At 55.9% G+C, this 25,655-nt stretch overlaps 3 protein-coding genes across 12 annotated transcripts; all 3 read left to right on the forward strand.

The window, feature by feature from the left end:
• The first annotated feature begins 191 nt into the window (after positions 1-191).
• On the forward strand, positions 192-15,694 carry FLT3LG (fms related receptor tyrosine kinase 3 ligand). 10 transcript variants are annotated; one of them, XM_079759493.1, is made up of 8 exons: positions 192-301; positions 6,310-6,394; positions 9,234-9,344; positions 9,502-9,555; positions 10,047-10,190; positions 10,698-10,836; positions 13,249-13,427; positions 15,463-15,694. In XM_079759493.1, exons 1-8 carry the CDS (start codon positions 282-284, stop codon positions 15,673-15,675), a joined length of 945 nt encoding a protein of 314 aa, XP_079615619.1. In that variant the 5' UTR covers positions 192-281; the 3' UTR covers positions 15,676-15,694. The 10 variants fall into 10 exon arrangements, 9 of the variants coding, with proteins under 9 accessions (XP_079615619.1, XP_079615620.1, XP_079615617.1 ...); XM_079759494.1 differs by having other exon boundaries at positions 6,310-6,376; XM_079759491.1 differs by lacking the exon at positions 192-301 and adding an exon at positions 3,682-4,232.
• A 635-nt stretch (positions 15,695-16,329) lies between these two features.
• On the forward strand, positions 16,330-19,629 carry RPL13A (ribosomal protein L13a). The gene is made up of 8 exons (XM_079759667.1): positions 16,330-16,386; positions 17,688-17,760; positions 18,136-18,201; positions 18,377-18,478; positions 18,673-18,758; positions 18,940-18,999; positions 19,290-19,412; positions 19,515-19,629. Exons 1-8 carry the CDS (start codon positions 16,372-16,374, stop codon positions 19,599-19,601), a joined length of 612 nt encoding a protein of 203 aa, XP_079615793.1. The 5' UTR covers positions 16,330-16,371; the 3' UTR covers positions 19,602-19,629.
• Positions 19,630-23,158: 3,529 nt separating this feature from the next.
• RPS11 (ribosomal protein S11) lies at positions 23,159-25,409 on the forward strand. Its single transcript, XM_079759518.1, has 5 exons — positions 23,159-23,311; positions 23,793-23,924; positions 24,199-24,274; positions 24,546-24,675; positions 25,022-25,409. Exons 1-5 carry the CDS (start codon positions 23,297-23,299, stop codon positions 25,143-25,145), a joined length of 477 nt encoding a protein of 158 aa, XP_079615644.1. The 5' UTR covers positions 23,159-23,296; the 3' UTR covers positions 25,146-25,409.
• The last annotated feature ends 246 nt before the right edge of the window (positions 25,410-25,655 follow it).

Here is a 25,655-nt window from a genome sequence, read left to right on the forward strand (position 1 = left end):
TCTTGGACGAAGAAGAGTTGGACCACCAACAGGCTCCAGATGCCTGGAACTTTCCGCTTGGATGTCCAGGCCCTCAAATAAATTCTGACCAACCTTGGCTGTGCTTCTGAGGGAGAGAGCGAGCACTATTGGGGTTACTTTAGTGCTGCGACTCAGCAGCCTAGTGATCTGGCTCCGGGACAACATAGTGTTTGTGAAACAGATAAAGGGGCCTCCGAGAAGCCCAGGACAGGACCGCAGGGCCTCTTGTTCCTCCTGGTCTTCTCCATCAAGCAGAGTAGATGGGGAATGAAGAGCCCAGGTGAGAACTTGCACCAATTTCCTTGGTGTAAACGCTCCCACCAGCCTCCAGGTGATTGAACAACCGGCTGACGGGATTCCTGGATTTTACCAGCGCCCATGAGCAGCTTGAGCATACCACTGCTTTGGAATTCTTTTTGATGCAAAGGACCCACTCACACTAGCTTAGGATGAGAGGGAATTTTCTGGAAGGCTACAGAGACATGTTAGGGAAGACAGGACAAGACACACACCCGATGCCCCAGGTCCTGGGAAGCTGAATGCAGGTGCTTTTGTGAGCCACCTGATCTCTCAGGACTTGTATCTGCCTATCTGCTTCGCTCAAATCTTGGTAGCCTTGTGGCTTTAGGAAAGCTGCGTGGCCGCTCTGGGCCTGGTTCCTTATCTGTAAAAAGGGCCAGTAGTTACAGTCTGTTGGGTTGACAGGATGTGTGTAATGAGTGCTAGCTGTTAGTTAAGGGTTGATCTTGGCCTTGGAGCAGATGAGAAAGGACACCTGTCAGTGTGTCACTAGGGCTGCGCCAAGGAGATTACCCGTCCCAGGATCTGGCTGTTTGGACAGGAGAGACACAGGAATGCGAGCGTTGGAGGAAAGTCCCTGGAAGGCTCTAGTTCCCATCTGTGGCTTGACCACTCCCTCCCAGATTCCATGGGCTGCCTCAGTGTCCTTCCTGTTAGTTCTGATGCTTTAATCAGCCAAAGCCAAGTGCAGCAGGCCAATATAGACCACCAGACCACCAGCAATACTCAGCACCACATCCCCAGGAGGAACAAAAGTCTGATTGGCCAGCCTGGGTCAGGTGTTCACTTCTGGGCCAATCATATCAGACCAGGGGCTGAACCTTAGAGGGTCTGTAAGCAGAGGAGAGGCAGGCTCAGCTCTGGTTGAAAGACACAGATATAAGCTAAGTGTCATGTACTTTAATAACAGATGAAGCCTGGCCGGTGTTGCTCAGTGGTTGAGCGTCAACCTATGAACCAGGAGGTCACATTTTGATTCCTGGCCAGGGCACATGCTCATGTTGCCAGTTCGATCCCCAGTGGGGGGCATGCAAGAGGCAGCCGATCAATGATTCTCATCATTGGTGTGTCTATCTCTCCCTCTCCCTTCCTAAAATAATAACGATGGATGAAGCTCAGGACACTCTGGGGGCCCAGAGAAGGCACCCTACACAGCTTAAGAGTGTGTGTATGTGTGTGTGTGTGAGAGAGAGAGGGAAGGGGAGAGAGAGAGCGGGGAGAGGGGGGCAAAATATGGCGAGGAACTTCCCAAGAAAGTGCCGTATTCATTGAGGTGTTTTTTTCCAGCTTTATTGAGGTATGATGGACAGATAAAATAGTATATATTTCAGTTGTACAACATGCTTTTTTTAAGGTATACAAAATGATTGATTATACATAGATAACGAAGTGGTTGCCACAGTCAGGTTATTAACACACCTACCTTTGTGTGTGAGCTGTTCAAGTGTGTTTCAACAATTCAGAATATCATTAACTGTAGCCACCACGCTGTGCGTTACATCCCAAAGCTTACTCGTCTTCGAAACGGAAGTATATATTCTTTGACCAACATCTCCCCATTGCCCCCACGCCTGTAACCCCTGGCAACCACCTTTCTACTCTTCGGTTTTATGAGTTTGATTTAGATTCTGCAAAGGAGATCAAACAGTATGTGTCTTTCTCCGGTTCATTCACCCAGCATAGTGTCTTCCAGGTTCATCCGTGTCATTGCAAATGGCAATCTTTTCTTTTCGTGGCTGAATAGTATTCCATTTTTTAAAAAAATATTTTTTTATTGATTTCAGAGAGGAAGGGAGAGAGAGAGAGAGAGAGAAACATCAATGATGAGAGAGAATAATTGATTGGCTGCTTCCTGCACACCCCCCCCCCCCCCCCCACTGGCGATTGAGACAGAAACCTGGGCATGTGCCCTGACCAGGAATTGAGCCTTGACCTCCTGGTTCATAGGTCAACGCTCAACCACTGAACCACGCCAGCGGGGCTAGCTTTCCATTATTTATTTTTATACATATATTTCACATCTTTTTTTGTTCAATTAGCAATCATCGTACCTCAGATAAACCTTTGGCTGCGATGCTGCCACGGTGGAATGCTTATATTTCACGTCTTTATCCATTCATTTGTCCATGGACACTTAGGTTGTCTCCATGTCTCTTGTGAATAATGCTGCCAATGAACGTGGATGTACAGGTATCACTAAGACACTAATTTCCTTTCCTTTGGATATGTACCCCAAAGTGGTATCAATGGATCATGTGGTGGTTCTATTTTTAATTTTTTGAGGAACCGCCATACTGTTTTCCCAAGTGGCTGCACCAACTTACATTCCCACCAGCAGTGCCCGAGGTTCCCTTTCTCCTCGTCCTCGCCAACACGCACCTCTTGTTCTTGATAGTGGCCATTCTGACAGGTGCGAGGCGACTCGTTGTGGTTGGACTTGCACCTGCCTGATGCCTACTGGTTGCCTTGAGCCTGGAAGTACGATGCAGATCTGATTAGGCCAGAAAAGTGGCCGAGGAGCATTTGAGATCTTGCTTCTTAGCAATTGTCATCCGTTTAGGCTCAAATAAGTTCCTATAAAATTTCAAAGAATGCCCTGGCTGGTTCAGTTGGTTGAGCGTTGTCTCATGCACCAAAGGGTTGCCAGTTCGATTCCCAGTCAAGGCATATATCCAGGTTTTGGGTTCGATCCCAATCTATGTTTCTCTCCCTCTCCCTTCCTCTCTCTCTAGAATCAATAAAAACTTTTTTTTAAATAAAGGAAACCACACTTTAAAAAAAAACCTTGCCCTGGCTGGGCAGCTCAGTTGGTTAGAGCGTCGTCCCATATGCTAAGATTCCGGCTTCGATTTCCGGTCAGGGCACATATAAGAATCGACCAATGAATGTATAAATTTCTTCTCTCTCTCTCTCTCTCTCAAATCAATAAATTAAGCCCGGCCAGCATGGCTCAGTGGTTGAGCGTCCACTTAATGAACCAGGAGGTCAAGGTTCGATTCCCAGTCAGGGCACATGCCCGGGTTTCGGGCTCGATCCCCAGTGTGGGGCAAGCAGGAAGCAGTCAGTCGATCAATGATTCTCTTTCATCATTGATGTTTCTATCTCTCCCTTTCTGAAATCAATAAAAATATTTTTAAATTAATTAATTAAAAAATTGTTTTAGTATATATCTTTATATTGATTTTAGAGAGGGAGAGAGATAGAAACATCAATGACGAGAATCATTGATCAGCTGCTTCCTGCACGCCCCACACTGGGGACCGAGCTGGCAACCCAGGCATGAGCCCTTGACTGGAATCAAACCCCGGACCCTTCAATCCGAAGGCCAATGCCCTAGCCACTGAGCCAAACCGGCTACGGCTTTATTTTATTTTATTTATTTTAGAGAGACGGAGGGAAGGAGAGGAACATCAATTTGTTGTTCCACTTATCTATGCATTCATTGGTTGATTCTTGTATACGCCCTGACCGGGGATCGGACCTGCAACCTTGTTATATTGGGACGATGCTCTCCAGCTACCAGGCCAGGGTCAGGATCTGAAACTGGACAATGAATGGGTCTGGGCTGCCTGTCACTACTTGAGCCAATTAAGCAGAGACAGAGTTGAATCATGTGGAGATTAGCAGGTCATCCACGAAAATCTGCTCTACGCACCCCCACCGCCCCATAAGCCAGCTGCTTATATTGGGTAGAAGGACAAAGATCGCCCCGGAGAAGTAGGAATTCCAGGTATGAGGAAGTAGGCAAGGTACAATGGCTGCAGGTTACGGGCGATGTGGGCCGGGGGTCGCAAAGGCTGGGTGCCTCCAGGTGGTTACCGTCCAGGACTCCATAGTTTCGGCACCACAGCTGCTAATCTTTCCATGAAGACGGACAGTGCTTGGATGAGGAGCATGGACCGCGTTCTGAGGTTAACTGCCAGGTGTATGTGGGGCAGGGGAGGGTGGCTTTTAAAATATATTTTATTGATTTTTTACAGAGAGGCAGAGAGAGGGATAGAGAGTTAGAAACATCGATGAGAGAGAAACATCGATCAGCTGCCTCCTGCACACTCCCTACTGGGGTTGTGCCCGCAACCAAGGTACATGCCCTTGACTGGAATCGAACCCGGGACCCTTGAGTCCGCAGGCCGATGCTCTATCCACTGAGCCAAACCGGTTTCGGCCAGAAGATGCTTTCTTTAACCAGAACAGAACAATCACAGCTAACATAGCATGATTTTTCTTTTCTTTTTCCCCCAATATATTTTATTGATTTTTTAATACATATTTTATTGATTTCAGAGAGGAAGGGAGAGGGAGAGAGAGATAGAAACATCAATGATGTGAGAGAATCATTGGTTGGCTGCCTCCTGCACGCCCCCCGCACTGGGGATCGAGCCTGCAACCCAGGCACGTGCCCTTGGCTGGAATCGAACCTGGGACCCTCCAGTCCACAGGCTGACACTCTATCCATTGAGCCAAACCAGCTAGAGCTGATTTTTTACAGAGAGGAAGGGAGAGGGATAGAGAGTTAGAAACATCGATGAGAGAGAATCATCCATCAGCTGCCTCCTGCACGCCCCCTACTGGGGATGTGCCTGCAACCAAGGTATATGCCCTTGACCGGAATCGAACCTGGGACCCTTCAGTCCATAGATCGATGCTCTATCCACTGAGCCAAACCGGCCAGGGCACATGATTTTTCTTACAGCTATAGCTAGTCCCCGCTGTTCTATTTCTGCCCCTAACAGGTCCATTGGTTCTTGTTCATTTATTTAACAAATATCGATTGAGCACCTGCTCTGATTCAAACAGACCTACCCACTGTGGACCTGGAGCGACGTCCCCATGGGGGCACCTGGCAAAGAGGATGAGTGCAGGGTGTGCCGGGTGATAAGTGACGGGGGAAGAGCAGAGCAGGGTTACAATGTGGGGAATGTGGTGGGGAGGGCTTTGCCTGCGTGTGAGCAAAGGCCTGAGTGAGATGGGGTCTGAGCCATGCCGGTATCTGAGGGGAGGGTGTTCAGGCTGAGGGATCTGCCTGTGCAAAGGCCCTGGGGCAGGGGTGTGCCTGTCCCAGGCAGCAGGTCTTGTGGGCCACAGTTTGGACCTGGTCTTTTCGTTTGAGTGGCAGGAAGCAAGTCTGGTACCTATGGGGGACAGATGGCGGGAGGGGGGAGCGGACGGGGCAGGTGCAGTGAGGGCCAGGCCAGGAGAGAGGGCCACACTGGTATTCAGGGGGAGGTAGCAGACCCCGGGTGATGGCAGCTGGGGTGCTGAGAAGTGATTGCAGGGTCTCCGGAGACATTTTGACAGCCAACAAATTTGCTGGGACTGGACTGTGGGCAGTGAAAGGCCAAGATCACAAGTCCGTGCCAAGACTTTGAGCCTCAGCATCTGGGGGGCGGGGGGGGAGTCCAAGGAGAAAATGAAGAGCTCAGAGCGGCCTCCTCGCCCTGTGTGCATTGCTTCTGCTTGGACCGGCTTCCAGCCCCAGCTCCTCATTCAGTCTTCCCTGCCTGTGAGGATGGACCCACCACAGCCTTCCCGGGCCAGGCGCCCTCCGGGGCTGCCACCAGGTGGCGCCCCTGGCCTCAGACAGATCCACCCCAACTCACTGTCCCCCTCCAAAATTTTCTTTCACTTTCGATCTCCGGCTGTCACCCGGCCTGGCCCCTTCCACATGCAGCTGGGGCATGACTGGTGCTGGAGGAGAAATGGGCTCTGGGTCCCCGAGGGGCGGGGCGGGGTGCCCTGCTGGGGCTGAGGGAGGAGGAGTGGGGGTCGGGTTCCTGGGCCCCTGCCTGGGGAGGGTTCCGAGGATCGACTGACGGGGTTCTTAGAAGGGGAGATGCGGAGTTTTCACCGTAACTGGGGCACATGCAGGAAACCCGTGGGAGAAGGAGGCGGAAACTTGGCCACATCAAGGGGCAGGGAGGTGAAGGGGCGGGTGAGGAAAGAGCTGGGGTGTGTCAGCCCCAAACCTGCTCTTCTGTCCTTTCCAAGATCTGGCCACAGGCATGAGGGGCCTCCGGCGGAGATGGTAGTGTTGGCACCAGCCTGGAGCCCAACTGTGCGTATACCTGGCGAGGTGGGGGCCAGGGCAGTGTCATGGTGGGCAGATAGGTGAGGAGATGCAGAGAAGTGCAGGGAGATGGACAGGGGTGGAGGGAGATGGACAGGGGTGGAGGGGGATGGACAGGGGTGGAGGGAGATGGACAGGGGTGGAGGGGGATGGACAGGGGTGGAGGGGGATGGACAGGGGTGGAGGGGGATGGACAGGGGTGGAGGGGGATGGACAGGGGTGGAGGGAGATGGACAGGGGTGGAGGGGGATGGACAGGGGTGGAGGGGGATGGACAGGGGTGGAGGGGGATGGACAGGGGTGGAGGGAGATGAACAGGGGTGGAGGGGGATGGTCAGGGGTGGAGGGGGATGGACAGGGGTGGAGGGGGATGGACAGGGGTGGAGGGGGATGGACAGGGGTGGAGGGAGATGGACAGGGGTGGAGGGGGATGGACAGGGGTGGAGGGGGATGGACAGGGGTGGAGGGAGATGGACAGGGGTGGAGGGGGATGGTCAGGGGTGGAGGGGGATGGACAGGGGTGGAGGGGGATGGACAGGGGTGGAGGGGGATGGACAGGGGTGGAGGGGGATGGACAGGGGTGGAGGGAGATGAACAGGGGTGGAGGGGGATGGTCAGGGGTGGAGGGGGATGGACAGGGGTGGAGGGGGATGGACAGGGGTGGAGGGGGATGGACAGGGGTGGAGGGGGATGGACAGGGGTGGAGGGGGATGGACAGGGGTGGAGGGAGATGGACGGGTGGAGGGAGATGGGCAGGGGTGGAGGGGGATGGACAGGGGTGGAGGGGGATGGACAGGGGTGGAGGGGGATGGACAGGGGTGGAGGGAGATGAACAGGGGTGGAGGGAGATGGACAGGGGTGGAGGGGGATGGACAGGGGTGGAGGGGGATGGACAGGGGTGGAGGGGGATGGACAGGGGTGGAGGGAGATGGACAGGGGTGGAGGGGGATGGACAGGGGTGGAGGGAGATGGACAGGGGTGGAGGGAGATGGACAGGGGTGGAGGGGGATGGGCAGGGGTGGAGGGGGATGGACAGGGATGGAGGGGGATGGGCAGGGGTGGAGGGGGATGGACAGGGGTGGAGGGGGATGGACAGGGGTGGAGGGGGATGGACAGGGGTGGAGGGGGATGGACAGGGGTGGAGGGGGATGGACAGGGGTGGAGGGGGATGGACAGGGGTGGAGGGAGATGGACAGGGGTGGAGGGGGATGGACAGGGGTGGAGGGGGATGGACAGGGGTGGAGGGGGATGGACAGGGGTGGAGGGAGATGGACAGGGGTGGAGGGGGATGGACAGGGGTGGAGGGGGATGGACAGGGGTGGAGGGGGATGGACAGGGGTGGAGGGAGATGAACAGGGGTGGAGGGGGATGGTCAGGGGTGGAGGGGGATGGACAGGGGTGGAGGGGGATGGACAGGGGTGGAGGGGGATGGACAGGGGTGGAGGGGGATGGACAGGGGTGGAGGGGGATGGACAGGGGTGGAGGGGGATGGACAGGGGTGGAGGGAGATGGACAGGGGTGGAGGGGGATGGTCAGGGGTGGAGGGGGATGGACAGGGGTGGAGGGGGATGGACAGGGGTGGAGGGGGATGGACAGGGGTGGAGGGGGATGGACAGGGGTGGAGGGAGATGAACAGGGGTGGAGGGGGATGGTCAGGGGTGGAGGGGGATGGACAGGGGTGGAGGGGGATGGACAGGGGTGGAGGGGGATGGACAGGGGTGGAGGGGGATGGACAGGGGTGGAGGGGGATGGACAGGGGTGGAGGGGGATGGACAGGGGTGGAGGGAGATGGACGGGTGGAGGGAGATGGGCAGGGGTGGAGGGGGATGGACAGGGGTGGAGGGGGATGGACAGGGGTGGAGGGGGATGGACAGGGGTGGAGGGAGATGAACAGGGGTGGAGGGAGATGGACAGGGGTGGAGGGGGATGGACAGGGGTGGAGGGGGATGGACAGGGGTGGAGGGGGATGGACAGGGGTGGAGGGAGATGGACAGGGGTGGAGGGGGATGGACAGGGGTGGAGGGGGATGGACAGGGGTGGAGGGAGATGGACAGGGGTGGAGGGGGATGGGCAGGGGTGGAGGGGGATGGACAGGGGTGGAGGGGGATGGGCAGGGGTGGAGGGGGATGGACAGGGGTGGAGGGGGATGGACAGGGGTGGAGGGGGATGGGCAGGGGTGGAGGGGGATGGACAGGGGTGGAGGGGGATGGACAGGGGTGGAGGGGGATGGGCAGGGGTGGAGGGGGATGGACAGGGGTGGAGGGAGATGGACAGGGGTGGAGGGAGATGGACAGGGGTGGAGGGGGATGGACAGGGGTGGAGGGAGATGGACAGGGGTGGAGGGGGATGGACAGGGGTGGAGGGGGATGGACAGGGGTGGAGGGAGATGAACAGGGGTGCAGGGGGATGGACAGGGGTGGAGGGAGATGGACAGAGGTGGAGGGAGATGGACGGGTGGAGGGAGATGGGCAGGGGTGGAGGGAGATGGGCAGGAGTGGAGGGGGATGGGCAGAGAAACAGAGGGAGGTGGGTAAAAATGGGGCAGAGGGGACCCAGAAGAAAGGAGAAGTGGGAGAGATGAGCAGATAAGCGCAGAGGGGTGGACAGAGGAGAGAAGATTCCGGGCAGAGCGAGAGAGACCTATCGCTGGGCCAAGTTGGGGGCAGAGGAGACTAAACACGGGGCGGTATGGGGCAGCTGCAGAAAGAAAACCGGGGACAGAGGGTCAGAGGTGGGCAGACCTGAGGCGGACGGAGAAGGGGCGGAACCGAATGGACTGAGCTGGGAAAGGAGGAAGGGGAAGAGCCCGGGAGGGGTGCGGAGCCAACAGGGCCCCCTCCCCACAGACCTCCCTGCTGCTGCTGCTGCTGCTGAGCCCCGGCCTCTGTGGGACCCCAGACTGCTCCTTCCGCCACAGCCCCATCTCCTCCACCTTCGCGGACAAGATCCGCAAGCTGGTGAGCGCCCTCCCGGCCTCTGCTGCTGTCGCTGAGTCTGAGCCCCCCTGGCTGGGCCTCTCGGTCTTTGCGGCTCCCTGTCCCCCTCTCCCAGGGTCCTCTCCATAGTTCTGCCTCCTCCTGTCTTCAGCCCAGCTGAACCCATTTTCTCCCGCAGTCTGACTACCTGCTTCAAGATTACCCAGTCACGGTCGCCTCCAACCTGCAGGACGTGAGTCACAGATGGGAGGGGCCGGGATGGAGGTGGGAGAGCGACTCCATGCACCATCAGGGGACGGGGCTGGTTTGCCGTCCCTCAGACGTGGAAGTCCAGGCCCCCAGCCCCTCCTCCCTCAGACCCGGGGGTCCGGGCCCCCAACCCCTCCTCCCTCAGACCCAGGGGTCCAGGCCCCCAGCCCCTCCTCCCTCAGACCCAGGCCCCCAGCCCCTCCTCCCTCAGACCCAGGCCCCCAGCCCCTCCTCCCTCAGACCCAGGAGTCCAGGCCCCCAGCCCCTCCTCCCTCAGACCCAGGAGTCCAGGCCCCCAGCCCCTCCTCCCTCAGACCCAGGCCCCCAGCCCCTCCTCCCTCAGACCCAGGGGTCCAGGCCCCCAGCCCCTCCTCCCTCAGACCCAGGGGTCCAGGCCCCCAGCCCCTCCTCCCTCAGACCCCGCCCCCGCGGCCCCTCTGCCCAGGGGGCCCCAGAGCTTGGCTGTCTCCCCAGGACAAGCTCTGCGGGGCCTTCTGGCGCCTCGTGCTGGCCCAGCGCTGGATGGGACAGCTCAAGACGGTGGCGGGGTCCCAGATGGAAAAGCTGCTGGAGGCTGTCAACATCGAGATACACTTCGTCACCTTATGTGCCCTCCAGGTCAGCCCTGAACTTGGGGTACAAGTGAGGGAGCGAGCTGCCTTCCTAGGGAATGGGAAACGCAGCTCAGCTCGGCCTGACTGGAGATTTCTTTTGTCCGGAGCAACTCAAGGGCGTGGAGCCCGGTGCTGGGGATTGCACCCCTCTGAGCCCCGAGGATGGCGCGGGAGCTGGGCCCAGTGCATGAGCTGGGTTTCTTTCTCAGGCCCCGCTGCAGGGCGTTGCTAAGGGGTTCTCTCCCCTAGCAACCTGGAGAAAGAGAGGACCTAAATGCCCTCTGGACTAGACCTCCCTGGGCCCTGTTGCTGGGCGTTGCTAAGGATGCTTCCCCCTAGCAACCAGGGAGAGCAGCGGCCCAAACCCTCCCTCTGAGACCCGGGCCTCGCTGGGCCCGGTTGCCCGGGCCGGGTTGCTGGGGTTGCTGGGTGTTGCTGGGCAGGGAAGGCGCTGGGCCTGAGGAGTTGCAGGGGGTGATTCGGTGGTGACGTCTCCCTCCCCTGCCCCCAGCCCCTCCCTAGCTGTCTTCGCTTCGTCCAGACCAACATCTCCCACCTCCTGCAGGACACCTCCGAGCAGCTGGTGGCCTTGAAGCCCTGGATCACCCGCCGGAATTTCTCTGGGTGCCTGGAGCTGCAGTGTCAGCCGGGTAAAGGCTCCCAGTCCTCCCAGCCCCTCCCCCGCCCCCACCCTCAGAGCCCGCCTCCCTCTGCACGGCCTCTCGCACCCCAGCTGCTCCCCTGGGCTGCATGACTTTGGGCCTGTTCCTCCACGTTCATTCTCCTCTCTGGGCCTCAGTTTACCCATCTCTGAGAAGGGTCGGCAATCCCTGCCTGTTTCTCGAAGGCAGCCCCATGCCATAGAAATACAGTGTGTGGAGAGCTGCTTGTTTAAGTGCATACTTTCTAGTAGCCATTTTTTAAAAGTTAAGAAAAAAAGCAAAAAAAAGCCCTGGCCCTGGCCAGTTTGGCTTAGTGGGTGGAGCTATGGAGCAACAGCCCAAAGACTGAAGGGTCCCGGGTTCAACTCCAGACAAGGGCATGTACCTTGGCTTCAGGAGGCAACCAAGCAATGTGTCTCTCTCACATCGATGTTTCTCTGTCTCTCCCCCTCCCTTCCACTCTCTCTAAAAATCAATGGAAAAACACTCTCGGGTGAGGATTAACAACAACAAAGCCCTGGCCCCTGTGACTCAGTAGGTTGGGCGTCGTCTCATGCACTGAGAGGTCACAGATTTGATTCCTGGTCAGGGGTCAGGGCACATGCCCGGGTTGTGGTGCCGGATCCCCCATAATGGGTGTGCAGGAAGCAGCCGATCAATGTTTCTCTCTCACATTGATGTTTCTCTCTCTCTCTCTCTCTTTCTCTCAAATCAATTTTTAAAATATTTTTAAGTTAAAAAAAGGTAAATTCACTCTTGTTCAGGATATTTATATTCTGTCAACCTTATCATGGTTTTATTCAGTCTTTCCGTCCTTGTAAACTTTGTCTACTAGATCTGTCCAGTTCTTAGAGGGATATTTTGTTTGTTTCTTTATTTTCTTTTTGAGAGGGATATTTTTTAAAATTCTCACTCTAGGTTGATTTTTCGCAATTCTTCCCCAAATTTCCAATCTTTCTCACTCATATTGAGCTTTGTCATTTGTATTTACAGTTATGATTATTCAATTGCTCAACCAGGGTGTTTTTTTTCTTCTTCTTCTTCTTCTTCTTTTTCCCTTTGTTTTTGGTAATCCTCCCCGGAGGATATTTTCCATTGATTTTAGAGAGAGTGGAAGGGAGGGGGAAGGAGAGAAACTGATCGGCTGCCTCCCCAGCGCCCTCTACTGGGGATCAAGTGCCCTGACCAGGGGAATTCTTTTTGTTGTTCATCTTCAACCGAGGATACTTTTCCATTGATTTTTAGAGAGTGGAAGGGAGGGGGAGAGACAGAGATAGAAACATCGGTGTGTGAGAGAGACACATCGATCAGTTGCCTCCCCACACGCGCCCTGACCAGGGCCAGGGATTGAGCCTGCAACCGAGGTACGTGCCCTTGACTAGAATCCAACCCGTGACCCTTCAGTCCACAGGCCAATGCTCTCTCCACTGAGTCAAACCTGCTAGGGTGCAAATTCACTTTTTTTTATAAGGAAAAACTGTTACTTAATAGAATGCAACCTATGGCTTACAACATTTTTAAAAATGTTTTTATTGATTTTAGAGAGAGAGGAAGAAAGAGAGCGATAGAAACATCAATAGAGAGAAGCATCAACATCGATGGGCTGCCTCCTGAACACCCCCTACTGGGGATCAGCCTGCAACCCGGGCATGCACCCTGACTGCAATCGGACTGGTGACCTCTTGGTGCATGGGTCAATGCTCAACCACTGAGCCATTCCAGCCGGGCTGTAAATTATATATATATTATATATATATTTGTAATCCTCACCTGAAGATATATTTCCATTGATTTTTTTTAGAGAGAGTGGAAGAGAGAGGGAAAGACAGAAAGAAACATCCATGTGAGAGAGACACATCAACTGGTTGCCTCCTGCACAAGCCCCGACCAGGGCCCGGGCCGGGGAGGAGCCTGCCACCAAGGTACATGCCCTTGACCGGAATCGAACCTGGGACCCTTCAGTCCACAGGTCGATGCTCTACCCACTGAGCCAAACCGGCCAGGGCTATAAATTATATTTTTCTAATGTTACTTAGTGAGCACTAGGTAGTAGGTTCTAGGAATAAATAAGACAGATAAGAGTCCTTGCAGCCACCTGCCGCTCCCGGGCGATCGGGGCGAGAGGAGGAAGAAAGAAATCCACTCAGAAGCACCAGAAGCATTTGCTCAGTTCTAGAACATGCGGCCTTCCTGTGTGCCAGACACTGTCCTAGCCTTTCTCGTGCACTCATTCCATTTTGTGAGAGCCTCGGGACGTAGGTATAACCATTACCCACTTTATAGGTGAGGAGACCGGCACAGGGAGGCCAGTAGCCCGCCCGAGGTCGCACAGCGGCCCCGGGGAGGCCTTTCCTGGCCTGACCCTTCCCCTTGGTCACTCGGGCTCCTCTCCCCCCTCAGACTCCTCCACTCTGCTGCCCTCAGTGAGTCCCCTGGCCGTGGCGGCCACAGCCCTGCCAGCCCCACAGGCTTCTTTGCTGTTCCTGCTGCTGCTGCCTGCGGCCCTTGCACTGCTCACCGCTGCCTGGTGCCTGGGCTGGCGAAGGAGGCGGCGGAGGAGGCCCTGCCCTGGGGAGCAGGTGAGCCAGCAGGGTGGGCAGAGGGGCTGGGGAGGGCCGAGGGGGGTCTGGCGTCCCAGTTGCCCTGCTGTGGTTGACCCTGTGGGGGCCTACGTGGCCCCGCCTCCAGGCCCCAGGAGCACTGGCTCATCTGGGTGAGTCTTCACCAAACAGGCCCCTGGCCTTTGTGTGGGTGGAGGGCGGGAGCAGTGGAGGTGGGTCAGGTTGGATGCAGGAAGGCCATAAGGCAGGGGTCCTCAAACTTTTTAAACGGGGGGCCAGTTCACCGTCCCTCAGACCGTGGGAGGGCCGGACTATAGTTTAAAAAAAAACTATGAGCAAATTCCTATGCACACGGCACATATCTTATTTTGAAGTAAAAAAACAAAACGGCAAAAACACCCGCATGTGGCCCGCGGGCCGTAGTTTGAGGACGCCTGCCATAAGGGGACAGACTGGAAGAGAGAGGCTGGAGGCCAAGGAGGAGGCTGGGGAGGGTCCAGCGAGAGAGGACAAGGGCTGAGCCAGGCTGGGACCAGGGGGTGGAGAAAAGGCCGGGGCAGAGGCAGGGAGCAGGCTGGAGACTGACAGGCTTGGGGGTGGCACAGGCGACCAGGGTCCGGCCCAGTGACTGGGTGGGCAGTGGGAGCCTGGGGAAAGGGGGAGATTAGGGACAGACAGTGAGCTCAGCGGGACCTGTGGGAGAAATGGGGATGCATTTGGAGCGTGGCTGCCTGGAGCGTAGGGAGGCGGGGCTTTGTAAAGCCCTGCAGGTGTGAAAAAGCTCAGGGTGTCCCAGGGACTTTGGCTAGCCTGGGCAGGTGTGGGTGGGGCTTGGAAAATGCCACAGGAAAATCCAGGCCTCACATGCCTGGCAAGGAAGCTGAGACTTCCTGCCCAGGGCAGCAGCGAGCTCTGGAAGTGTGTGATGGAGCAAAGCACCTGGGAACGGGTGTGGGGCATGAGGTCGGCGGGTCAGGAGAGAGGAAAGAGGGAGGCTCCCGCGGGTTCCAGACAGGCCCAGAGGGATCTAAGTAGAACCATGTCCCGATAATCACGTGCACATCCAGTGCCTCAGTGACATGGGCCTTGTGCCGAGGTTTCCCACAAATTCACTCCCATAATTGGGAAGCTGGGGCATGATCCCCGTTTCACAGAGGCTGAAAGGAAGGCACAGAGAGGCCCATCATTGGCCAGAAGTCACACAGCTCATGACTCTGGCTTCTGTGCCTTTCACTCTTTTGCCTCAGTTTCCTTATCTGGACAAAACTCTAAGAATAGCCCTACCGTAGAGTTGTCCAGAGGTAAAGAGTGACACATGCAGAGCCCAATAGAAACAGATCACAAGCCACACAGGGTTTAAAATTTTCCAAAAGGCATATTAAAAAAAAAAGAAGAAACGGGTTACTTTAAATATTTTATTCCACCCTGTGTGTCCAAAATGTTCTTTCCACATGTAACCAATAGTTTACAAAACGACTAATGGTATGTTTTACATCCTTTTTCATGCCAAGTCTTCCAGTGTGTATGCTCCCTTCACAGCCCATCTCAATGCAGACTCCGTGTTTCCAAGGGAAATCCTCCATCCGGCCTTAGGTTTCATGGAAGGTGCAGCAGCAAAAGTAGATCCACTTGCTCACGCGGTTGGAAACATAGTTTCCCAACAAGCGGATCGAGGATCATTTTCTAAGTTTAATGGTTTTCATTTCAGCATTTGTTTCAGAACAGTTCTTCCTTCCAGTTCTGAGAAGTTTTCTGTCTGGTTTGTCCCCGTCCACGTGTTTTCACTCTCCCATTAACCACACTGTTAAGATCAAAGTAGGTAAAAATGTAAAACTCAGGTGCGCGGACCCCACTGGGGACGGGCGGTGCCGAGGGCGCAGGCGCGGGGCACCCAGCGGCGCGGAGGCCGCGGGCAGCGAGGCCCGAACTCGGGGCGCCGTGGGCGGGAGCCGGCCGCTCTGAAGTCTGCGCCGGCGCCGAGCGTGCCGCTGCCCTGAGCTCCCCCCGATCCTCACGGCCCGGAGGCAGACCCGTGTGCCCTCCCGTTTTACAGCGGACGCCGAGGCCCAGCGTGAGGAGGAGTCACCCGCCCGCGGACACAGAGCCGGCGCTCGGAGGAAGTCCGCCGGAGCCTGGGCCCTGCCTCGGCGGCACTGCCCCCGCCACTGTGTCCCCGGGACGGAGGCCACGCCAGCCCCCGGCGCCGGCCCCCGCCCCGCCTGCCCCGCTCTGTACACAGCCCTCGTCCCCAGGAACTTGTACATAAATCATCCTTTTCTACCAGCTCTGCTCAGGCCTGTCTGTTGGGGGGTCGATTTGGGTGGGCGTGTTGGGTTTTCAGAGAATGCGATGGTTCATCCAATGCCTGTTTTCCGAGGCTTCCTGGGTCCCAGGGACAATGCACGGCTATGCTGGGCCCCCACCCGCCAGAGGCAGAGCCAGCCCAGCCCTCGGGCTCCGGGTCAGCGGGGGAGACGTGGGACACAGGCAGCCTCAGTACAGGGTGCTAGGCGCGCCGATGGGAGTAGCAGTGGGAACCCGTAGGAGGCTCCTGACGCAGCCGGCGGGCCACCACGTGCCCGACAGCCTCCTGTCGCTTGAGGGGGTAACCGCGCTTCCCCACTGCGTCGGGCAGTGGGCGCGAGGGAGATTAACAGTCCCTCAAAAACATGGCGGCCGGGGCTGGACAGCCCGCCCGAGCAGAGGCCCCTCCCGCCCCACGTGACCTCTCGCCCCGCACAATCATGGCCGCCGAGGTCCTTTTGGGAACCATCCCCGGATTGGACGCTCAGAAGACGGCCCGCCTTCTCATGGGACCTCAACACGCACGCGCACGACAGTGGCCAATGAGACGACAGAAAGCTGCTTGCGTAGGCCGTGTGACGTCATTTCCTCCGCCCCTGTTGCAAGGGATAAGAAACCCTGCGCCAAGGCTTCCTCCTTTCCCAGGCGGCTGCCGAAGATGGCGGAGGGGCAGGTGCGGGCTCCGCGCGAGCCGGGGCGGCGAGGGGCCGGGTGGGGTCCAGGCTGGAACGGGGTCGGATCCTCTTTCCCTTCGTGCGTGTGTAGTGAAACTTTAGCCCGATAACTGAGCAGAACCAAGAGCAAAAGGGCTGAGGAGGCCCTGTAAGGGGAAATAGATACTGGGACTGTCTTTGTGCCCAGGGCTGGGTGAGGCGGCATCGCTCCTCTCCGAGGGGCGACGGTGGAGACTGAGCCCAGGAAGAGCCATTTTTAAAACTGCTTTGTTTACCTTGATCTGGGCTGGTACTTGGGGGAACTGGACCCGTGTGTTTGTAGCGACCGGGAAGCACGTGGGAGGCGGCCGAGAAGCCAAGGATTGATCAAAATGGAGGGTCCTTTCATTCCTCCCAAACGGCCTTGCTCTGCTCTCCCGAGGGAGCGCCAGTCAGGCTTCCCCTGCTGCATCTCGGGGTGTTTTGGCACGAAATCTTTAACAGTGGGTCCAAAGAGCTCTTGCTTACGGGGCTTTCAGGAACAAATTGTGTCTTTCCCCTTTGCTTTTGGGTTTGATGGGTGCTTTGAAGTGCTGCTGCTATTAAAGCAGAAGACGGTGATTAAATGCTCCACAGCCCTGCCACGTCCTTTGTCCTTAAGCACTTGGCCTTCAGTGAAGGCGGCAGCAGCTCAGCTCTGAATGCCCTGGCTCCTTGTGTGACGTGAAGGAGGGGGGGATCCTTGTGTATTTCATGCAACGGGTCTGTAGGTACGGGAGCGAGACAAGTGGGAGTCCCCTGAGCGTGTCCCCGCCTTTGCTGTGTGCCTGGCCAGTTTGCATCGTATTTTCTGTAACTGAGATCACAATGTTTCTGAGGCAGATATTGTTATCCTCATCTTCCAGGTGAGGAGGTGGAAGCATGGAGAGCTGCAGATCTTTGCCCAAAGTCACATTGTCAGGAAGTCTGGCTTTAGATTCTGTACCTTTCTGCCTTCCAACAATCAGCATGTATATAACCAGCACTCCATAGAGTGGGGACTTTTACCCTTGATGAAGAAGCTGTAATCTGGGCATAAAAATCCCTGCCCTTCAAGCAGCCGAGATGTGAGAGGAGTTCTTACCCCGCTCATTGAAATCACGAGTCAACCATTTGCTATTTTGGCCTCGTCTGTAAAGTGAGCCTCGGGTCCTAGTTCCTAGGTCTGGTGCCTGGATAGGAGACACCCTGGGGGATAAGGTGTAAGAAACCATTAACAATGGATGCTTGGGGTGGGAATCGGAAAGTTCTGGGTGACTAAGCCCTCATCTATCTTCAACAGGTCCTGGTGCTAGATGGCCGAGGCCATCTCCTGGGCCGCCTGGCGGCCATCGTGGCCAAGCAGGTACTGCTGGGTAAGTCTGCCCTGTGCCCACAGCCCTCCCAGACAGGAGCCCACACCGGCGGTCCGTGATGAGCAGCAATCACCATCTTTCGTTTGAGTCTCACGACCATGAGATCAACCCCATGCACCGCTCTGAGACCTGCCAGCCACTCCCTCCCCTGGGGTTGGGGGCTCCGGGGTTAATTTTCTTTCTGTCGGGCAAATTCATTAAAGCGTGAATGTAGCTCTGTGTTCCCCTGCTGGGCCCGTTGCTTTCTTGCCCTCGTCCTGACCTGGGAGGATCGTTGGTTCCTCGGCAGTAACTGGGCAGGGGGTGGCTTCTTGGCCTGAGAGCCCGCTTCCCCCCCCCCATCCCCCGTGAGTGCCTCACTTTCCTTCTCTCTAGGCCGCAAGGTGGTGGTTGTGCGCTGTGAGGGCATCAACATTTCTGGCAATTTCTACAGAAACAAGTGTAAGTTATGGCAGGGGGGGAGGACTAGGGCGGGTTGACGGGAGGTGCTCAGACTCCATAGACTCTGAAAGCGGCCCCCCCCCAGTCTGAGCTCCAGAATCGGCCCTGGCCGTGGGTGGGAAGAAGCTGGGGCCTCCCTGGGGCCTGCACAGCCTCACGCTCCCCCTCTCCTCAGTGAAGTACCTGGCCTTCCTCCGCAAACGGATGAACACCAACCCGTCCCGCGGCCCTTACCACTTCCGAGCCCCCAGCCGCATCTTCTGGCGGACGGTGCGAGGTGAGCTGGGCCTGAGGACCGCACGCGGGGACGGGGTGGGTGGCCCGTGATGAGGACTTCTCCCACTCAAGTTCGAGTTTCCCAACCATGAGATGACTCCACATGCACTACCATCTGAGGCCACCCCTCCGCCTGCCTGGCGACGGGGTCTTTGTGAGCCCCTCTGAGCCGAGCTGCTGTCCCTCTGCCCACAGGCATGCTGCCCCACAAGACCAAGCGAGGCCAGGCCGCCTTGGACCGCCTCAAGGTGTTTGACGGGATCCCACCGCCCTATGACAAGGTAAGCGAGACCAAGCCCGTCCCAGCATCCACGAGTCTGGCGGTGTCCGTGATGATCCACGATTACCTACATTGTTTGATCCTCATGAGAACAGCACTGGCTGAGACGCCTGCCCCCAGCCAGCCTCCTTCCCTGTCTGTCCCTCACTCCAGGTCCCTAAGCCCCTCTCCTTGTCCAACAGAAAAAGCGAATGGTGGTTCCCGCTGCCCTCAAGGTCGTGCGTCTGAAGCCTACCCGGAAGGTGAGTTCCATGTTACGTGGAGCAGACTGACGAGGGGGGCTGAACTTGGGGTCCCCAGGACTGGCAGATGATGGTTTTTTTCTCACGATGGTCTGCGGATGCCACCGGGCACTGCCGAAAATGCCAATGGCTTAGCTGATGCCAGGAGGAGCAGGGAGCCCCTTACACGGGGTGGGTGTGTTTTCTGACTTAAGCTTGGATCCTTTGAGAGGTCTTCAGCCCCTCTCGTGGCTACCCTCTCCCCAATCTAGGCTCCCATTTATTTACAACTTCATTTCCCCCCACCCCAGTTTGCCTACCTTGGGCGCCTGGCTCATGAGGTTGGCTGGAAGTACCAGGCCGTCACAGCCACTCTGGAGGAGAAGAGGAAGGAGAAGGCCAAGATCCACTACCGCAAGAAAAAGCAGCTCATGGTGAGTGCAGGGCCACCACGCGCCCGGGCAGTGGGACCTGGGCCCCTGGGAAGGGGTGGTCACAGGAGCAGCCACTGACCACAGCCTGTTCTAACCCCACAGAGGCTACGGAAACAGGCCGAAAAGAACGTGGAGAAGAAAATTGACAAATTCACAGAGGTCCTCAAGACCCATGGACTCCTGGTCTGAGCCCAATAAAATTGACTGTTATTCCTCATGCTTGGCCTGGCCTGCCCTTCCTCCATCGCCGCCCTAGGATGTGGGGAACCCCAGGGGCTGTTCCGGGGCCACAGGCACCTTACCTTGGGCCTTAGAAGGCTGGGGACACAGAAGGGGCCTTAGTCACTGCTATTTAAAGAAAGGCCTTCCAAAAGTTTTACATGGCCCTGTCAGTTGGGCATACGTTGCCTGTGACCTACTCAGAGTTTTAGGAAATCAGCAGCTGGAACAGCTAGTTCCCTTTCAGCGTTTATAAGCTGGAAAACTCTTTAAACTTCCCACATGATACTAGACTGTAGCTGTTAGGATGTAGCAAATGCTTGGGGGCAGGATGGACCTGGTATTGTACAGAGGGATTTACAGATGCACAGACAGGACGGCAGCCACAGAGTCTCCGGCATCGCACTTGCACGTTCCTGTACCTTGTGATCAGAAAATGAATAAATTATTTTTAAAGAAATTTGGTGTCTTTGCTGTGTGTGTCTGCAACGGAGGCCAGGCCCTTGGGGGCTGATAACATATAATGGATAAGTTCATAACCTGTCACGCATGGGAGAATTTACCTTTGTAGAGATTTGCCTGCCAACAATTCACTTAAACCATCGTTGCCTCTGGTGCCCCAATTGACAAAGCTGTCCACACTCCAGCTGCAAGGTGTGGAACTGCCCCCGTTTTAAAGCCATCCCCCTTTGTGGGACGAGGGCTACTCCACTCCAGTCATCGGCCACACTTGCTTTGGGAGAAAATGGGCAAGAAACTGCATGTGGCAATTAGGGGTGTTTAAGACGGAAGTGGGCATGTTGGATCTGCCTGGGTGAGTCCCTGAAAGGAGGGTAGATTGACAGGTGGGAGCCCTCAGGTCACCTTGGATCACCTCCATCAGGCCTGTCTCCCTTTCACTGATGAGGTTTAGGAATCACCTGATCCAGTGCCAAACAAACCCAGAATTCCACCCAAAGCCCTCGGGTTGGACAAAGGGAAATCCGGAAAAGAAGCTGAATTCATGCAGACCCTGGGATTGGTGTGCGGTCTTTAGAAATAATTTCCTAATTCAGTTCAGCATTCAAATGCCTGACCGCACAAAGGGAGCTAGTTGAGGATCGTTCACAGGCAGATCACAGCTTGCACCCCCTGCCATTCTATCCTGCGTCATCTTTCCAAAATGTCCAAGATACGGAGGGCTTAGGTTTTCTCAATCCACCCTCCTTGGTTCCTGGGATCGGCCTCCAAAAGCAACTGAAGACACGAAGCTTAATTCGAAAATCTGACAAAACTGCGTGTTAGAGCAGCACAATCACTGAAATCCCGATCCATTAAAAACACTTCTCAGCCCTGACTGGTTTGGCTCAGTGGATAGAGCCTCAGCCTGCAGACTGAAAGGTCCCAGGTTCGATTCCGGTCACGGGCACGTACCTTGGTTGTGGGTACATCCCCGGTGGGGGGGTGTGGGAGGCGGCTGATCGATGTTTCTCTCTCATTGATGTTTCTGGCTCTCCCTTCCTCTCAGTAAAAAATCAATAAAATATTTTTAAAAAAACAAAAACACTTTCCACTTAAGAAGACACCGATAAGATGATGACAAGCCACAGAAAGTACTTGCAAATCTATTTGAAGGACTTACATGCCTAGTATGTATATTTAAAAACCTCTTAAAATGCAATAAGGAGACAAACCAAATGAAAATTAGGCAAAGCTTTGAATAGACATTTCACCAAAGAAGACATATGCAAATGGCCAATAAGCACCTGAGAAGATACAACATTCAACATTAGAGAATGAAAATAAAATCTCGGTGGACAGGCAATCCTTCATGTAGCACAAATGCAAGGAATCAAAGCTCCAGTTCCACCACCAAAGCATGTGGGCATACCTGTCCAGTCCACGGGAGTGCCATAAGGGAGGGTCTTTGTGTGTGTGTGTTTTTTTAATGATTTCAGAGAGAGAGAAACATCAACGCCTCCTGCATACCCTCCACCAGGGATTGAGCCCACAACCCTGGCATGTGCCCCTGACCGGAATCGCACCTGGGACCCTTCAGTCCACAGGCCAGCGCTCTATCCACTGAGCAAACCGGCTAGGGCAGGAGGGTCTTGCTTTAATAGGCATTTCTGTGCTCAGTGGGGACGGCTCCAGATCTAGTAGTAGTCGCATTTTTGTTATGAAATGCTGGGAAACAGCGTCTGTGAAATCTGACAGCGTTGGCTGAAGTTTATTATTGGACACCAAGGCTGCTTATAATGCAGGTGAAAAAAATCAACCCGGCCATAAAATAGGTAAGTGAAATACAAATGAAAAGGGGGGCGGGGGGGGGGGGGAGGAATCAATGTATTGTAGGAAGGAAAGGAAAGAGTTAAAAGTCAGCCGGGAAAAGAAGGCAGGGAGATGGCGGCGGGGAGAGAAGGTGTTTGCTGAGACTGAAGGCCGTTTCCTATTGCGGGTTGTGCTCAAAGCGCCGAAACCCCGCCCTTCCAGAGCGAAGCAGTATTTCTTCTCTTTGCTTTTTCCTTATCATCAAGATCTCCCCAACCACTCTGAACAATTTGCAAAATACTGAGCATTTGAAAAACCAGAGAGGAAATCACACCTAATCGCACCCCCTGGAGACGTAAACCGCTGGGCACGCGCTTTCCTTTAGCTTTTTTCTAAGTAACGTTTATCCAGGTTAACACGCATTGTTGGTAACAACGGCGGGCCCTGCCTTAAAAAAAAAAAACTATTACCATCGGTACTTTCCAAGTCGTTCAAAAATTCCAGGAACTACCTTTTCCTACAAAGAAAAATTATAGATAATACAGGAGTTCTAAAACAGAAAGACCCCGTTAACGCTATCCCCGAAAGGACAACCACCACAAATAAAACTGTGTCATTGAAAATTCACAAAGCTATCACGTGTAAAATAAATTTAAATAACTAAACTTTCAAATGTCATTGTAAGTTTATAAGCATTAATATGTCATATGGAGGTTGGCACCGTGTAACTTTAAATCTAATGAAATTTAAGTTAAAAGTTCAGGTCCTCCGTGGCTATGGTGTGGGAAAGCGCAGACATTTCCATTATCGCAGAAAGTTCTAGTGAACCGCGCCGTCACAGACAGAAAATCAGGAGAAGGGTCTGGGGATGACACGGGACACAAGAGAACAACTTCCACTGGAAAAGCGCAGGAGCACCCCCCGCCCCTCACAAAGTTGGCGGCGCCGCCGCGCAAGGTGCTAATACTTCACGATCTCCCTCCCCACAGAAAGATGGCAGCCACCTTGTCCCGCTCCGGCCCTGTACGGACACAGCCACGCGGCCCCCAGTGCCCACGTGATCTTACGGCGCGCAGAAACCTGACCGCCTCCCTGTAACTCTCGCGATACCATAGGATGGCTCAAGGCTGGCCACGCCTTCCTAATGTGAACCAGCGCGTCCAGACAATTGATGGCTGAACTATCGCGAGACAGCGCCCACCCGCCTCTCTGCCCTCCGCCATCATGGCGGCGTCGGTGCAGTCTCCCAATCACCGGCTTGCTTAGCGTCGTCGGTCAATCAGAGGTGCGCCCAAGGCACCGCCCCAAATCGTGCTACCGGGTCCCCTACTCGTCACTTCCTCTCCAGCCCCTGCGCAGTCGATAAGGAAACCCGGACGCCGCAGTGGCTTTCTTTTTTTCAAGCGGCCGCGAAGATGGCGGACATTCAGGTGCGAGCTCGCGGCCTTCCCGGGCCTCAGGGGCGTGTCCGGGAGAGCGGGACCCTGCGCCCCAGTTGGGGAGTTAATTCCGGGCGCCCTCGATTTCCCGGCGGTTAATAAGGGCTGAGGGCGCGTGTCTGCGATATCTGGATTAGCGCCTCCTCCATCCCGGGGGCTCCGCACTGGGGAGTCGTGTACATTAGATAAAAAGTGGATCCTGGGTGGGTGTCTTGGACAGTAATTCTTGCTGAAAGGTGTCCGAGGTGCGATTCTGTCTCCGGGTTCTAAGGAGCGGGAAGTGTCTGAGCGTAAATGCCGAAGTAACCCCGGGATAGATTTCGATATGAATTAGAGGGACATGTGGGGTCAGAGCGTTCCCGGAGGCAATTCTGGGGCAGGAGACCGTGTGGGGTGGGGTCTGGGGGTTCCGGGAAGGTCTCCAGCCCGGCCGCGGCCCTCTCCGGGCTCACCAGCTCCCTCGCCCCTGCAGACGGAGCGAGCCTACCAAAAGCAGCCCACCATCTTCCAAAACAAGAAGAGGGTCCTGCTTGGGGAAACCGGCAAAGAGAAGCTACCTCGATACTACAAGAACATCGGCCTGGGGTTCAAGACGCCCAAGGAGGTACGGACCCTGGGAAGAAAGAAGGGGACCCGTCTCCGCACATGTGCCAGGCTCAGCTGCCCTGCCCACTTCCGCGTGTCTCCCCCGAGGGCTGCTGGGAATTATAGTTTGTCTCTGAGGTCACACCCCGCTGTTCTTTCCAGGAACGACCTACTCAAGCCTTACTTTAAACAAAAATTTATTGTTGAGAGTATTACAGACACACCCCTCCTTTCTCCCCGCCGCCCCCACCCTCCCGCCAAGCCTTATTTATTTCTTTTCCTTATCCCTCCAGGCCATTGAGGGCACCTACATTGACAAGAAATGCCCCTTTACCGGTAATGTCTCCATCCGAGGGCGCATCTTGTCTGGTGAGTGCGGCAGTCGGGTGGCTTGGGTCCACATTTCTGGGTCTGAGGGAGGAGGGGCTGGGGGCACTCCCCGGCCCTGGGCCCTGGCAGGTGATGTGTGTTTTCACGATGGTCTTCAGATGCCTGTGACAGGCACTGCTGAGAAAGCCAATTGGCAGAACTGATGCCAGAACTAAGGTTTCTTAACGCTGCTCGGCAGCTCCCAGCATGCCCTGGGCTGCCCGAGGCTCCCTTTCCCAAGGAGCCTGACCCACAACCTCCCCTCCCCCAGGCGTGGTGACCAAGATGAAGATGCAGAGGACCATTGTCATCCGCCGAGACTACCTCCACTACATCCGGAAGTACAATCGCTTCGAGAAGCGCCACAAGAACATGTCAGTGCACCTGTCCCCCTGCTTCAGGTGAGCACCGTGGGCAGCCACCCTGCCCGGCGGAGAGGAGGGGGTGGGCTGCCCTCAGGTCTGAGTACATCGGACACCCTAGGTGCCTGTGGAGGCAGTAAGCTGAGGGCTGGGGGAGTGGGGGGCTGCTGCAAGTGAGCCTCCAGTTCTCTTGAAAGTGGAGGTGTGTTTGGAGCCTCTTCTGTACAGTGTTGAGCCTGTACAGAATCAGTAATGACAAGGGGGCGGCTGGAACTGGAAACTGAAGCTTGGCTGTGGCCTCGGCCTGGTGACCATGAAGGAGGCCCTCGAGGGGCAGCCTCACGCCCCCTGTCCCCCATGTAACACATGCTGCCCCCCTCCACAGAGATGTCCAGATCGGCGACATTGTCACCGTGGGTGAGTGCCGGCCCCTGAGCAAGACTGTGCGCTTCAATGTGCTCAAGGTCACCAAGGCCGCCGGCACCAAGAAGCAGTTCCAGAAGTTCTGAGCTGGCTACCTGCCCCCACCCCAACCAAATAAAGTTATTTTCTCAGTCACAGCCCGGCTCCGGGTGTCTGTGGCCTCACCAGAGGGAGGTATGTCCCTGGGGACTGAGCAGGTTGATGAGAAGGATGGGGTGTTTTTTACCCTCTGGAGCGAGGGTGGGAATGGGGACCACACCCCGCCTCCTGTCCTGTCTCTGGGTAGAGACGGCCTGTGTTACAGATGCTGCACTTCCCCGTCTCCTTTGGTCCTGGTCACCTTCTACCTGTCATTGAACTGCTGTCTCACCCCCCTCTTTCCTCTACGCCCCCCCCCCCCCCCCCCCCCGTCCCTGGGGAGGAAGTGAGGGAGGGCGGAGGCTCCTGGGTTCTTGGGCCCTTTCTGGCCTCCTTGGGGAGAGGGATGAAGACGCGCCCGCACTCTGGGCCTTGACCTCAACCTGGCCTTCCTCTTCTGACAGCTGAGTGGGGGAGCGAGGCAGGGGCTCCTTCCTGTGAGTCCCCCTCCCCAAGTG

The sequence above is a fragment of the Cnephaeus nilssonii genome, assembly GCF_951640355.1.
Source record: "Cnephaeus nilssonii genome assembly, chromosome: 20".
Taxonomy (NCBI): domain Eukaryota; kingdom Metazoa; phylum Chordata; class Mammalia; order Chiroptera; family Vespertilionidae; genus Cnephaeus; species Cnephaeus nilssonii.